Source organism: Seriola lalandi, unplaced genomic scaffold (assembly GCF_002814215.2).
Source record: "Seriola lalandi dorsalis isolate HSWRI2012SDOR001 ecotype SW California unplaced genomic scaffold, Sedor1 jcf7180002054561, whole genome shotgun sequence".
NCBI classification, from domain to species: Eukaryota; Metazoa; Chordata; class Actinopteri; order Carangiformes; family Carangidae; genus Seriola; species Seriola lalandi.
Window position 1 is genome coordinate 124,998 of NW_019525114.1, and position 15,399 is coordinate 140,396.

General features: G+C 40.0%; 2 protein-coding genes across 2 annotated transcripts; both read right to left on the reverse strand.

The window, feature by feature from the left end:
• Positions 1-1,290: 1,290 nt before the first annotated feature.
• Positions 1,291-8,109, reverse strand: hgh1 (HGH1 cochaperone). The gene is made up of 10 exons (XM_023416218.2): positions 7,951-8,109; positions 6,534-6,656; positions 5,924-6,062; positions 5,606-5,743; positions 4,903-5,054; positions 4,340-4,440; positions 3,699-3,797; positions 3,055-3,146; positions 2,841-2,963; positions 1,291-2,317 (listed from the first exon to the last, which is right to left on the reverse strand). Exons 2-10 carry the CDS (start codon positions 6,641-6,643, stop codon positions 2,096-2,098), a joined length of 1,176 nt encoding a protein of 391 aa, XP_023271986.1. The 5' UTR covers positions 6,644-6,656; positions 7,951-8,109; the 3' UTR covers positions 1,291-2,095.
• Positions 8,110-8,729: 620 nt separating this feature from the next.
• Positions 8,730-14,606, reverse strand: LOC111662288 (transmembrane protein 263). The gene is made up of 3 exons (XM_023416096.2): positions 14,322-14,606; positions 12,202-12,289; positions 8,730-10,199 (listed from the first exon to the last, which is right to left on the reverse strand). The coding sequence occupies exons 1-3, from the start codon at positions 14,328-14,330 to the stop codon at positions 9,913-9,915; spliced, it is 384 nt and encodes a 127-aa protein (XP_023271864.1). The 5' UTR covers positions 14,331-14,606; the 3' UTR covers positions 8,730-9,912.
• Positions 14,607-15,399: the final 793 nt, after the last annotated feature.

The window sequence follows — 15,399 nt, forward strand, 5'->3', positions numbered from 1 at the left end:
GCTGACCTAATCACTGAGTATAACAAGATATATTTAAAGGATCAATGTGGATCTAATATTTAAAGCCATTCATTTGACATAGTTCTGTTTAATAACTATGGATTAACTTGACAGCAGATTAGATAGAATGAAGAATAACTTCCCCCTGAGGTTAATGTTTAATATCATAAAATATAAGTAACTCTGAACTTTAGACGAACCAAATTATTTCAACCTGCAGAGTTTAAGGTCCTTTTCCCTTCACTGTGTAAGTGACATCAATTGTAGATCCACTGTTTGGCTCTGACCTTGTGCTGAGGTGGAAAAACTCACAAAGACGCTGATAAAGACACACACCTGGTCAGCAGCCGCACAGGTACACACTGTTCAACTTCTGTACTTGTAATGCCCCTATTCCTTTTTAAATGATACAGAAAGTATATCAGCAACTCCTCTGCTCCTCCACCTCTTCTCTACCAGCTACAATACTGCTAATCTGCTGACACACACAAAAACAAAAAACTGAACCTGCATCTACCTTTAAACCTAAAACCACATCTGAACCATCACTCAAGCCTTTGAAGAAGTGAGGACCAGACAAAATGTCCTCACTTTCAAAAGAGGTCTATTTTAAAACTTCTCTCTCAAAAAAGGTTTAAACTTTTCAGAAATGTCCTCGCTTTTCAAAAGTCTTCTCATTTACCTAAGAAAACGAGACTTTACTGGTCAAAAACATCCTCAGTCTAAATGGTTTAAAGTCAAACCGGCCCTCACAAAGGCATAAGAACCGAGGACACACACACAGAGCCGAGGGCAGCTTTAGTTTTAGTTTCTCGTCTGATCTGGTCTCAATTCATTTCATGTAAACGTTCAGGTTCACTGCAGTTATCTCCATACTGACAGTTTGAATGAATTATATGAATACATCAGAAGAGTAACTAATAAAGACATAACTACAAAATACAAAGTTGCAACATAATTTGAACTTAAATTAAAATGATTCAGCTTTAAGCTTTTCAACCGGGTCGTACAGTGAAATGAGTCTTAAATGGGATGTTTTTTTCAAGGTAAAGATGAACGTCTGCGGAGAGGGGAGCAGAAGAACAGTGACCGGTTTCAGATCAACGTCAGTGAGAAGTGACAGAAACTGTAAATGCTCCGACGCCCCCCTCTGGTCAATCAGTGTCATTTAAACCAGGAATCAGTGAGAGGTTTTCAGTACCGTTTGCGTGAGACCAGAGAAGATAAAAACATACTTTTTTATAAAAACCTGAACTCCTCTGTTGATGAAATGATCACACAAATGCAGCAGACATGTAGATTATTTATATTTCTGTCTGTGGTTGGAATATTTCACTCAGAGTAAACATCTCATAGCTTCAATGAAAAGCTGGAACGTCATGATACACAATATACAATTTATGATTCTGTCAGACAAAGTAGTTGCAGCTTCTTAAAGTGGGAATAAAAGAAAACCGGGTGTTAAGGAGCAACTCAACCCTAAAAACCAGAAGGTGAGATCTCACAGTGAAGACACTCGGTCCTCAGGAGGCCAGACTCCACCCTGTTCTGTAGTGATCTAAGTAATGAAGGTGTACATTTTTGCAATACTTTGAATTATAAATTAGTCAATCTTCATTTTTTAAACGCACAAAGAAAATAAAATCAGTTTAATAAACGTGAAACACTGAGTGAGCCGTGTTTAATTAAGGTTTTTCATCAGATCAGTGTATAAAAGTCTATTTTCTTTCCTTGTGGTGTGAGTGTGTCCCACCTTAACATATGCATCCTCACTGTCAGACATTAAGAAAAGATCTCAATGGTCATTAATTAAAGCTTCAACAGCAAAAAATATGTTTTGAAATTCATCACTGGTGCAGCCTGTAACAAAACAGGAAACACTCTTCTTCTCTTAAATCATTACTTACGTTTTCTTTTCAGCTCAGCTCCCTCTGTAGAGCAGCTGACAGTCATCTCAGAGGATTGTGCCTCTTTCTGTTAATGTCTTGTCAGGTCTGAACGAAGCTGTGATGAACATTTAACTGTCTGAATGACAGACAGCGACTTAAACAGACGTCTTGATGGAGCCTGAGATGTTACGGGTTTAAAACAGGTTTTACTGAATCAGTCCACTCTCCTGTTCTCTGTCTGTCCGCTCTGCATCACTGTTCTTCTTCTCTTCCTCTTCCTCCTCCTCCTCCTGTCTCTTCTCCTGCTCCTTCTCCAGCTCCTCCTGCTCTTTGGCGTCGGCTTCCTTCAGTTTCACCTCCACGTCCTCAGGAATCTCCACCTCCATCAGGTTCTCCATCCCCTGCTCCGGCTCATCACCGATCAGCACCTGGAGGGAGGCGACGGAAGCAAAGAGGACAGATCAGTATCAGACTACCGCACATGACGTAAGTATCCAGCCTCCACTTCATTAGGTGCCCCTGTTTAAAGCTAATACAGTCTTATACAACAGACCTGCAATAAACTCCAGCTACATGAAGGTTATAATGTTCAAATACATTCAATCAAATACAGCCTTCATTCATTACATTATTTACACGTGTGCTTTTCCTGCTTCAACATGTCAAAATGACTTTTGTGAAAAAGGCCTATTGTGTTGTGTTGTGTGACTAGGACTGCAACTAACGATTATGTTCATTATTGATTAATATGTCAGTTACCTTTTCAATCAATCACAGGTCGATAACTTTTTAGAAATAAAAACGTGTGCAGGGTGATAGATTCAAATGTCTTGTTTTGTCTGATGTAACAGTTAAAAACCCAGATGTTCAGCTCAGTGTTATGGAAGACTCTGAAGTCTTCATGCAACTTAAAACCTTTGTACATTAGCTTGGTGGGTAGATCCCTCCTACCTGGACCAGTTTCTCACAGGCTGCTGCAACATAGACGTCCTTCTCCCAGCGGTGAAACTCTCGCATGATCGGATAAACGTTCTTGTCTTTCAGCGTCTGCCGGCCGGTCTTGGTGGCTGTCAGCTACACGAGTGACAAACAGTGAAGAGCTCAGCAGGAAAACATGGGTCTATTTACGTGTGTTTGTTGTTAGTCTTTGAGTTTGAGTTTGTACCAGTAAGAGTGTTTCCACCAGCATCTTTCTGATGTCGGGGTCTTCATCTCTCTTCTTGTCCTCGGGGAGGTACTGAAGATCCACAGGCAGACCTGAACATCACATCAACTTCTGTTAAGAGTCAGAAACATGGGAACTGTGGCCGAGATAAACTAAAAACATTTTGTTTGGAAAAGAATCTGAGTAGGTTTGTATTGAGACTTGTGTCCATGGCAGGTGGACTCTGAGCAGAAACATATTAAAGCCAGAATGGTCAAACTGTGTACTTGCTGTTTTGGGTTGCTGGGTTCTGAAAACCTTCCTCAAACTGCCATTTGAGACCCAGTGGGCTTTAATATTTTGTATTGTTACAGCTGAAAAGGTTATTTGGAGAGAATAGAAATCTCCCTCCCCTCCTTGTTTTACGAAATGGCTCAATGACTGAATGAGAACGAAATTTAGAATTAGTGCCCCTTTAAATTTACTCATTCAGAAAGACAGTTGACAACTTGTTAAACTGTAAGTAAGTTTCCTCATTTCTGTTGTGCAAAGTGTCAGTACAGTTGCAGAGTAAGTTCAACACTGACAACATGGTCGAGACACTTCATGAATACAGTGCATCGCACCCTGTGTGAAACAGTTTACTATTAGAAACACATTCTGACCGTCATTTTCTTCCTCCGACAGCTCCTCTGGACCGGCCAGCGGCAGCAGGAGGAAGGGCAGGATGTCCACAGCGTCACTCAGCAACCACTCATGATGCACTGGACAGAGTGAGGTGAGGTCAGGATCAGGTGACTGGACGTACTGTTACGTTTTACAAAGACATTGCTGAATACCTTGTGTGGCATCTCTCAAGTTTCTCAAGTTGTGTAATTACTATGTTTTAAGGTCTCAGTCAAAGGTGTCATTTCACTTCAGCTGCTGTTCTCACAGTGGACAGACCCTGTAGAGGCCACCTCTCTTGGGAGGTGTAAAGCTTACATAAGCATCTTACAGTGCATTTATGCCATTTTATTATGTGGCTAGTCTATTTAGTCTTAATGTGATATCAGATAACCAGATGATGAAACATCAAATGAAGCTGGATTTAATTCTGTGTTAAGAGGCTATGTGTGTTGGCAGCTAAAGTTACACCACAGACGACATGTGCCTCCTCAAAATTGCAACAACACATTGGGGTTACCAAGTGGAGACTGCAAGAACTGTGATCGGCTGATTGCATTTTCTCCTCCAAGATGCTGGTGCAGGTTGATCAGAGTGAACACAACATGATGCAGGTTGAAAACCCATGTGTGTGTCTCACCGTAGTCAAAGCAACAGTTGCGCAGAGTGCCAATGACTCCTCCCCTCCTCACCGCTGATGCCTGGTACTGAGTGAAGGACAACAACCTCTGGACTACACACCTGCAACACACACACACACACACACACACACACACACACACACACACACACACACACACACACACACACACATTAGAGGTGTAATGACGAGTGGATCTGTCCTGAATGTGCCAGAAGCATATTTAATTGTTTATATAATATAAGTATTGGATGGGATACAGTATCTATATATATCAGTATCTGCAGATGCCCCAAATTTAAGGATTTGGATCAGGATGGGGGCCAGAAAATCTTGATTGGGAGGCCCGCAGCTGCGGCCCATTGATGTAAGGTTCACATAGTGAGTGCGGTCAGCATGGCGAATGCAAATGAGAAACAAGAGCTCATATCAGCTTATATTTATTCTATCTCTCCTCAGTCTCTGTCTCAATTCTCACTGACGCTGTAAGGAAGCGCCGGAGGTGGGAAATGTGAAAAAGGGAATTTGTGGAGTGTTAAAGCTCTGTCTGACCATCAGCTCACCTGTCCTTATCCATCATGTAGTTTCTGGCCTCAGGCAGCTGTGTCAGGTTGGACAGCAGAGGACCCAGGTAGTGGAGCTTCGCCCTCTTGTTGTAACCTTCAGTACAGAAGATCTCCACCAGCTGGGCCAGACCCACCTCCTCCTGGAGGACCTGAAACAGTAAAGTGACATTTTAACTCTTGCCATCCAGAACTTTGAGGAGGGCACAAGCAGGAGCCCTTGATCTAATCACCTCAGAGGTTTTGTGGATCAGGAGCTCACTGACAAATGGTAGAGTCAAGTTGTATTAGGCTTTTAGAGTGAGTGGTGGCGTGGAGAGAGCAGCGAGTGAACATGGGAACACTGTGGAGAATTTTGAACTGCTACTTACTATATTCAGCACATGGTATATCTATGGGTCTATCTTAAGTCTTTCTTCTAAATTTTTTCTATTCATTTCTCTACTTTATGTAGTCTATTCACTTACTGTATAGAATTTAGACTTTAGTTGTGTTGTTTGTTACCTACATCCTTGTTTTTCTGATTTATATGAAGTTGCTACTGCAACACTGCAATTTCCGTTTGGGATTCTTTCCTACTTTCCTTCCTTCCTGCAGAAACAGAATGTGTTTTCATGTGGGGTCCAGTCACTGCCTTCCCATGGCACCCAGCTAAAACCTGTTTATACAAGGTCAAATATCTAGATCCATCACTGCGACCCACCTTTAACACAGTCTTGCAGGTCTTCTCATGGCGGGACAGGTTGGTCAGGATGGTACAGATCTGATCAGAGAACAGGTACTCTGGATCCATAAGGTTCTTTAACAACACTGGAAGAACTTTAACATCTGCCACCAAAACCTGGGTGAGACACAACCAAGAACACACACCTGTAACATGTTTGTTAGAAATCAACACTGAATCATCTGTGTTGTTTTGTTCTATTTGTCAAATGTCAAACATTCGTTATTCACAGGAGACACTCACATATCAGTCACTAATAATCAATAATTTATCACTACGAGTTCATTTAAACCTCACCTGGTGTAGAGTCTCATCAGCTGACAGGTTGATGAGGATGTGGTAACAGTCCTTCACTATGGCAACAGAGGGGTCAGAGGTCAACGTAAACAGGGCAACAAGTAAGTCAGGTTTAGAGTGGAGGAAGCGGCAGCCATCCCTGAAAACAAACACATACACACACAAAAAGAGAGAGTGATGTAGTTTTGCTACTTCATGAGTCGGATCAAACGTGAGCGAGACTAATCACAGTGATTTATTGTTTATTTGGACCCAAACAACTATTATTCCTAGGGTCCATATTCAAAGAAAATACATTTAACAACAAATATTTACACTTGTATCCAACAATAAAAGTACATCAAAGCCACAGATACTGTGCAATAAACCTCAAAACAGCACAATTTAAATCGTGTCAGGTAAAACAGAATAGTAATAATAGCACTATATTGCAAAAAAGCTAAAGAAAATCTTTATTGCTTGTTTATTTTGCTGATCTGTCGTCAAAAGTAACCTCTAAAAAACAGTTTTTATACTTATACCAATACCTTTAAAAACATTTAGCATTTGTAAGCACAACCTTTACACCTTTAATAATTATGAGATACACAATGTTATTTCATTATCCTACCTGTGTCCAGACAGTCCCAGGATGTACTCCGTGACCTGACCTTTGACATCAGCACGTGTACCAAGGGTCAGGAAGGAGACCAGCTCAGCAGCCTCAGAGTCACTCAGCATCTTTCAACTGTGTCTGATAAACAGCAACAACACCTCAAACAACGATCAGGTCACAAAACAATGCAACATACGACTGATATACTTACTACCAGCGCAACAAATGCTCTTGAAATACCACAAGTGAAAGTGCTCATTAAGTGGAAAGATGGTTAGAAGAGACACGGATATTACATCATTAGATTTTTTAATACTTAAGTATAAATGTATAAGCTGTATTTTACTGTTGTAGCTGCTCAAAGTGAAACTAGTTTTAACTACTTTGTATGAGGTTTGGTATTGAAGTCCAGTGGTTCCCAACCTAAGGGGTCAGGCCTCTCCGAAAAGAGTCATTAGACAAATCTGAGGGGTTGTGACAAAGAGGAGGGGTTGTGATGTGATTAATTGGGCAGCAAAAAAAAGAAAAAACAAGTTCTATTCAAATTTATATTACTTTATTTTTAAAACTTTTTTCCAATTCTTTCATTTTTGTAAAATATTGGATATTTTTTACCTCTTTCTGCCTTAAACAGTTATTTAAATGAAAAGATGTGAGAAGTTTAAAGGGGACACACAACTCACAGAAATCCCTCAGCCACAACTAGACACTGTTTACTGTCACAAGCCAAAAGGTTTGAACTTGATGGCACCTTGTTTACTTGGAGCAAACAACCATTTACAAATCACACAAATCTTATCAACAAGTGATAGTTTCCCATCCACTGACAGTGAACTGTCACTGAGTTATTATAGCACCATAGAAAAACTTATAACCTGTCATGCAAAACAAGTAGAGGTATTATAATTATATTTATGACTAATAGGTGTTACTATGCTGTTAAAGGAGTAACTCTCCTGTTTACCGTGTTATACAGGTGTTAATATTTTATACAAATACAGAAACTGTGCTTTATATTAAATGCGTCATTTGTTACAGACTCAGAGATCATGCGCCATGTTTTGACTGTGGTCAGTTTCTCCTTCCACACTGTCATTACATTGGAGATCTATGTCATAAAACAGCAAATGTTTACCTGCTGTTTAACCCAATACAACCAACATAGTAAAAAGCTAAGGCTACCACCTAGCTGTCGTTTACTTCTTAGCATTCAAGTACTTTCTTATTTCAGAAGTAGTTTGCTAAATATAATGTTCAATAGAGCTTCTTAAGTCAAATACACTGAAAATGTTTGAGCTACTTTACACATAGGGTCGAAGTTTCTATGAAACTACATTTTTATAAAACTGTTAGCTAAACTCTTCACTGCATCCGGAATCACATGTTGGTGTCTGTTTTTAACTATGTACCATATGCTAGTAAGATTTCTTACCTTTCACTGGCTATAGGGTGTGTCCAGTTTTCATTTCGTTGTTATACGTCTTTTATATTCCTTTACTAGCATTAGATATCGCGTGTACGGTCTCAGGGCACATGTGGACACTGCCAACTGCAGCTCAGATTCCGGGTTTGGTGCCTTTTTCTTCTTCGTGTTCTATTTTCAGGCACCTTAAACGGTCCGGTTGGGTGTTACTGCCCTCCAGTGTCACACCGAGCTAACTGACACTGACACTAACGTCTGATTTTATTTTTCCCTCTCATCAGAACAAAGGTTTTATTTTTATTTTTATTTTTATTTTTATTCTTCTTCTTCTTCTTCTTATGTGAAACTGGGCTCCCATTTTAATGTTTTCATTTAAGTCTCTTCCTATTTATTTATCTTGCCCCCTGGCATTTTTAAATGTATTTTTTAATATATCATTTGCAGCATTTCAGTCAAAACCCCAGACACACCATGGTGGCACTAAAGGAAAAGTCAGGAGATCAATGGGATTCATCATCTGGAGTATAAATGTTAATAAAGAAATGTTTACAAAATTTTATGGCAATAGTTGTTGAGATATTTCAGTCTGGACCAAAGTGGTGGACTTTGACACTGCCATCTCTTGAACTAATAAAAATCTGCTTTGAAAATATTTTAAGAGGAAGGATCAAAGATTCTCACAATGTGTAATAATCTGTTCACAAGAACTTTAAATTTACAGCATTCGTAATGACACACACACAGAAACAGACACTGACAGCAGAACAGATTCCAGTTTGAATGTGAGATATACTTAACCTTCCAAACTACTTTATTGATATATTGAAAAAAAAAAAAAAAAAACACATACAAGACATTCACATAGTTAAGTTTTATCAGCAACTGCTCCCACTCACTCCAAACGTTGCATTGAAATGCTGATATAATTGCATAAACGTTCACGAATGTTGCCTGCACTACAGTACAGTGTTCAACTTCTGATGAAAAGGTAAAGTTCAACCTTTACTGACTCACCACCCTAGACAACATTGGGCACTTTCCCTCACACACAACCATCAATGAAGCAAATGCTGCCGAAGGTTTGCGCCTTAAACTTTAAAAAAAAAAAAAAGAAAGAAAAAAAGAGTCAACTTGTCCGATGCAGCATTTTAACATTTCAGACGTAGTGATGCGAAACATTTCAACAATAATACAGCTGTGGGAATGACCTCAGCCCAGTGTTGATGTACATGTGATTACAGTCTTCAGACATGCATTCAGAGAAGTGTTCCTACATGCAGATCCGAGGCTGCTGGGTAAAAACACCACACGGGGCTCTTTCCAAAGGTTAAAGGTCAGACACAGTGAAGGATGCAGACTGAACAACTCTGCCGCTCCCTCAGTTTCAACGTTGAAATATTTTATTTTTTCACAACACACACTATTCTTGTCGCACAGATTTCAACATTACTTCAATACCTTCTCAAAATAAGACTTAAAAAAAAAAAAAAAAAAAATCAGCATCATAATTCAGAAAACATTTCACCAAATGTGTGTAGACTGGAAAGAGGGAAGAAAAAGATAGAGTGTCAGTCTGGATTGTAAACAGATAAAAATATTCAACAGCATCAAGAAGTTCACCACGTGCTGAAGTGGATCCCGGTCCATGTGATAGACGTACAAACCGCACTCCAGGTCAGGCAAGGATTGTATGAAGCATTTAGATGACTCAGCATTTCTTGCTGGTAATTCTGGGTTGCCATGGTAACTTTTAGGTACTGAATGTCGTATTTGCAGCAGAGTCTAGATCTCGGCATGGTGACAAGACTGTTATGTTCAAGACCGAGAAAAGGCGTCTGAAGGCACTGTGGAGTCTGATTGGCAGACAGAGATCAGCTGGCGGCCTCTATCTGTTGGCTCAGGGCGGGGCAAGACCATCATCAATCAACATCATTATCATCATCATCTTCACCATCCGTCTCCTCCCCGTCTTCACTCAGCCTTGTCTTTCCTCTTGGCTGTGAACGGGACTTTATTGGCTACCGTCGAACCCACCGTGGAGACGCCGCCGGCCACGGCAGACACCCCACCCTTCACCAGCCCCACGCCCATCGAGGGAACTGTGGTCACGGCGGACTTGGTGATCTCCAGGCTCTTGCCGCCCACCCAGGCCACTCCACCCACCGCGGCGCCAACGACGCCTTTGGTGACGTTGAAGAGGCCGCCAGTCACCCGCCACATCATGCCGGGGGGCGCCGCCACATGGTCCTTACTAGAGTCTGTAAACAAACCAGACACACGCATGAGTTTTCCACTATCACACACACAGCTGCAACTAAGACAAAGACAATTAATCAATTATCCAAATAATTGCTGATTCATTATGACGATCGACTCATCAATTAATTGTTTCAGCGCTACTCGTACATGAATCCCTGCACTGCTGGACGACGTCTAAGAGATGAAATAACCTGCAGACATGTAACGACATGTAGGGAGAACCTTGTTGCTTCGTATCGGCCAACTAACTACTTCTACAAGGGTGTGGAGATGAAATCTATCCTGTTTTCTTCCTGTATAATCATAATGGAGCCCACTTTAATGTTTAATGTGATATTCTACATTTTTCTTATTGACCAAACATCTCATAAAAACACCTATTTCAGCGATGTGTTAGTCCATCTCTCAATACTTTCTGACTTCCCTTCCCTGTCTGTGGCAGTCAGTCCCGAGCCCAGTAGTTCTTACTGAGGATGTAAATCTTTTAAAAATATCTCACAAACATACACTTTTATTCAAAAAAGGGGGTTAGATATTTCCTGAAACAGCTGGTCACTGTCACTCTAGTAGACATTACTAAAGCAGGAGGAAATAGTGGATTTGTTGGGGACTATTTTCAGCCATGTATTAAGAGACATTTGTTGTTCTAGTGAGTATTTACAGCAGCAGGACAGTGTATGTTGGACTAAATCAAAATAAACTACCATCTGTTCATGGTAATAAGGGAACACGTCAACCAGTGCAACAGTGTGTATCACTGATGTGTTTTTAATTGTTTTTGGACAATAATGGAGCTCTATGGCACAGAGGAATAAGATCTATCAGGATTTGGACATGTATACTATCCTTGTCAGTTGATCAATTTGTTGTTGGTTTTGGTCTGCACGTGGGATTTACTGACATACAAATACAAATATAGAATATCAGCAGACTTATCCATTGAATTTCTGATATTTGTCAGTTCAGTGAACACAGTTTGTCCGTGTGTTGTCTGTGATGCTGAGAGGTCAGCTGCTTCTGAGGACAGTGACACTGTAGCGCAGCTCCTACTCAGTGTAGTCTGAACAATAGTGGCTCCCATGTGCCGCCAATGTCTCACACCTGGTGTGAAGTCATGGTAGAGCTTTTAGAAAAATAGCACCCGACCCAACCCAAACCCTAAAGACCAGGTTTCCCCCGGCTAATTGCTGAGGCTGTGAAATTCAGGTGTGAATTGTGCTAAGTTTAACAAGACTAAAAGTCCCAAGTCATGCAGGTGACTGTGAGGCTGTACTTAGGCACAACAGAGCTTTGAGCTAAATGCCATCATGCTAACATGCTTATGTTAATCAGGTATGATGTTCATCATACACACCATCTTAGTATGCTAAGATTAACTTAATATTAGTTCAAATTTGTTACGTATAATTACCATGAGAAGAAAAGTACCACTGAGGCTGATGGGAATGTCATCGGTTTTGCAGGTGTTTGGTCATAAACCACAGGGCTGGACTAATTAAATATTTGACCTCATGACATTAGATGAAAAGTCAGGGTCACTAGAGCTGAAATATTTGAATGGATAAGTGAAAACTTTCACCTGCTGGTGGTGCTAGAGGAAGGATGAGCCGAAACTCTTGGTATTGGTATTGGGTGTCGTAGGCGCTACATCTGTGATTTCTTAAGAACTGCCCTGAAGGGCTCTGATCTGTACAAGTCACCTGGTGAGTAAACAGTCATTCGACCTGATGGGAATGCTGGACAGAATCACGCTTCATCCAATAACAACAGTGATGTTGACTGAGAGCAGCACGGCGGGTTAAACTGGTGCAAAGCGTCTCAGTGTTGGGACACAAATAGCAGGTTGAAGCTGCAGCCACTTTTACACAAACAAACATATTCCCCTGACAAACCAACAGTTACTGAAATAGCGGCGGGCAACATGCAAGCACAGATTGCACCATATTCCCTGCTGATGTTTCAGCGTTTAGATGCAGCCCAGGGGGGGGACTCGCTACATACCCTCTGCAGACTGGCTGTAGGCGGGTTCAGCTTCGTCCAAGGCCACGCTGGTCCCCGGCTGGGGCTCCACATTAACGTTGTTCACGTTCTGGAAAACACAGGAAAATCCCAGACTTTCTTTACTCTGAATATTAATACTCCGTGTGTAGCAGTGACTATCTAGCATCAACTATCCAGTCACATTTATTAATTGTTGGCTTATTCTCTGATCAGATCACTCCAGATTTCAATTATTTTTTTTGCAAATTTTATACTATATTTTATTTAGAACTTTTAAAACTTTAAATACTTTTAATTAAGCATCATTCTGTTATTGGTACTCAAACTCAGGTATCGCATCTGTACTTGCGTCAGGTCGTTTAACACCCGGTCCTACTTATATGACAATGATATTTTTCGGAAGTCATTTTTTCAGCTTTATTGCCTATATACTAAAATGATACTCAGCCTAAATGTACCGTATATCACTTTAGTATCTTTGAAAATTTTAAATCCAATTAAGTTATATCGGCCAGTAGTAAATACAAGATATCTTGATATGGATCTATATATTTTGTCCTAAAAACAGAACAAAACCCAAAGATATTCAGTTGAGTGGCTGATAAAAACCAGCACATGTTTACATTTGAGGAGCTGGAACCACTGAATTTTGAATTTTTGGATATTTGGCTGGAAAAGAAAACAGTTGAATTTTGATGATAAAAATTACATCATTGCTGATTAATTTTCAGTTGATGGGTTAAGTGATTAATCAACTCATTGTTTCAGCTCTAACACAATACCAATAAATATACAGTAAGCTGATACCAGCCTGGCTGATTTGTTTTTTTAGCTCTAAATTGTATAAAGTGTTTTTTAACCCTTCTTAGAAAAGCTGGCTATAACAGAACTATATACCTCTGTGTGCAGTAAGTTGAATGCAAAGCCCTTTTAATTATGTCCTACATGTAAAAAACAGACTTGTGGCCTCTCTCCCCATTTGTGCTCTTGTCACAAAATTCTGGCAGGAAGTCTCAAGCCAGACTGGGTTGAATCCATTATCATCAAGGTCATATTCAGATTTTATAAGTACACAAAAATATAAATAGGAAGGGAAATCTCTTTCACACCCTGTCATTCTGTGCAAAAGTATGAAGCCATTTTAACTGAAGTACAGATACAATTTTCTGGCTCTCTAGCCGACTCTGGGTTAGACCTGAATATATAATTATCTGGCACACGTATTAAAATCTGGGGCCCCTTATTCATCTCAACCTTACTGAGGCAATTTATTTAACATTGGTTCTTTTTGTTTTGTGCATTTATCAATTTGTGTGCCTTTTCTTTTTTCTCTTATTTTTTATATTTTGCTTGTAAAATACAATTTGATTTAGTATAAGAAAGACCCAACAGGTGGCTGCAGCACCAGAAGGAGATCCAATGCACTGGTGGACAAGCTGTAGGTCATTGTATTTAACCTATTTGACCTGTGACCCTTCAAATTACAAGATGCCTCCCTCTTATCACAAGTCAGTGAGAAGCTACAGAGTGGTGAATACTGCAACTAAACCACGGCTCTTTGATTCTAAAATGCCTTGTATTTAGACCATATTTCACACATGTAATGCAAACACAGAGATGTTATTTTGCTTTGAAATGAATCACCCTACCCCCCATTTTTTTCTTGTGACCCACAAAAAGGGGCCCAGTCCCAAGGTTAAGAGCTACTGCAGAAGGTTATCTGTGTTTCTGATAAATGTTACCACTGTTCGAGCTGGAAGTCAAATCTAATAAAAATGTTGGATTTTTTTACATTAAATTTTGGCACTGCTGGATCAGAGTTTGAGAAACATTTGCAGGAAGCTGTGACGCCTCCCTTTAATGATGCTGGACAGAAAATGACACTTATTTTTCAAGGAAAGCGAAGAGGCCACATCTATTAAAGGGGACACTACTGGTAAAATGACCTGTTTTTATATTCAAATTCCACATCATCACTCACACAGCCGACTGTTACAAAACTGCAGTCATGCAACTTGCCTAATGTTGAAATCCAATCACTCACACGCAGTTTGTGAACCACATTTTCACACATTTTATTGTTTAAAAAAAAAAAAAAAAAGATGCTGATGAGTCCTTACCTTCACCATTGTTCCCTGTGTTTCTCTCACAAACACACCTGGCAGAGAAACTTGAGCCTGGAGTAGCTTCTGTTTCAGCCTCCGAGCCAAACTCTGCTCTAATTTAAATAAATTCTCTCTCGGTGAAACCCGCTGCTCTGACTGTTAGCGGCCTTTTCTGCTCGGTTTTCACGTCTTTATCGCATTAATGTACAGCTTTCTAACTTCTGCTCACTCACAGTTACAGGCAGAGCTACGCAGGTCTCTTTTCACCCTGGTGGTTCTGCCGACGTGGCGCCTTCACCACAAACACACACACACACACACACACGTACACACGTACACACGTACACGCACACACACTGGAACGCACTGCGCTTCCGTTTAGAACCTTCAAATTAAAACCCTCAGTTTTTGGAGGTGGTACAACGAGTATAAAAGTGAATCTGATGTGCTGGACGAGACGTTAGGAGTGAATAAGAATAAAGTTAGTAGAAGACAGGAAACGAAACTGGTCTGTGTGTTCATGGCCTGCGATCGTCTATTTTTAGGGATCTGGTTTGGCCCTTGCCCCAGTTTGTGCCTCTCATGTTATGGCATAGAATCCATTTTAGTCACAGAGGTAACCATCAGTTTCTATAAAAGATAATTAACGGCTGATGACTGAAAAATCCAGTGGAATTTTTTTTTTTTTTTTGCTGTTCTAACTGTATTTTCAGAATCCTCAAAGACTCTTCTAATCATAAGGATGAAAAAAAAAAAATTTATTTCACAATAAAAAAAAAGATATTTTCCCATATACGTTATTTACCTAAATATTAAACAAAGAAAAGGAATAGAGAATGAAAATAAATTATAACATATACTAGTATAAACTTCCTCTTTTCAGGTCTCAAAGGAAATTAACTTATAACAATAAACCATCTTTTTGTGACAAATTAATATTCTGCTGTTGAAAACCTTGTATTTCCATATTTACAAAAAAAAACGTCTTTGCTTCAGCGAGATAATGGTACCTTTTCGGTCCAATAAACAAAATGTCTCCCGATCTGAAAATTCATGTCATCAAGAAACACATGCTACCCTTTATTTTTTTCCC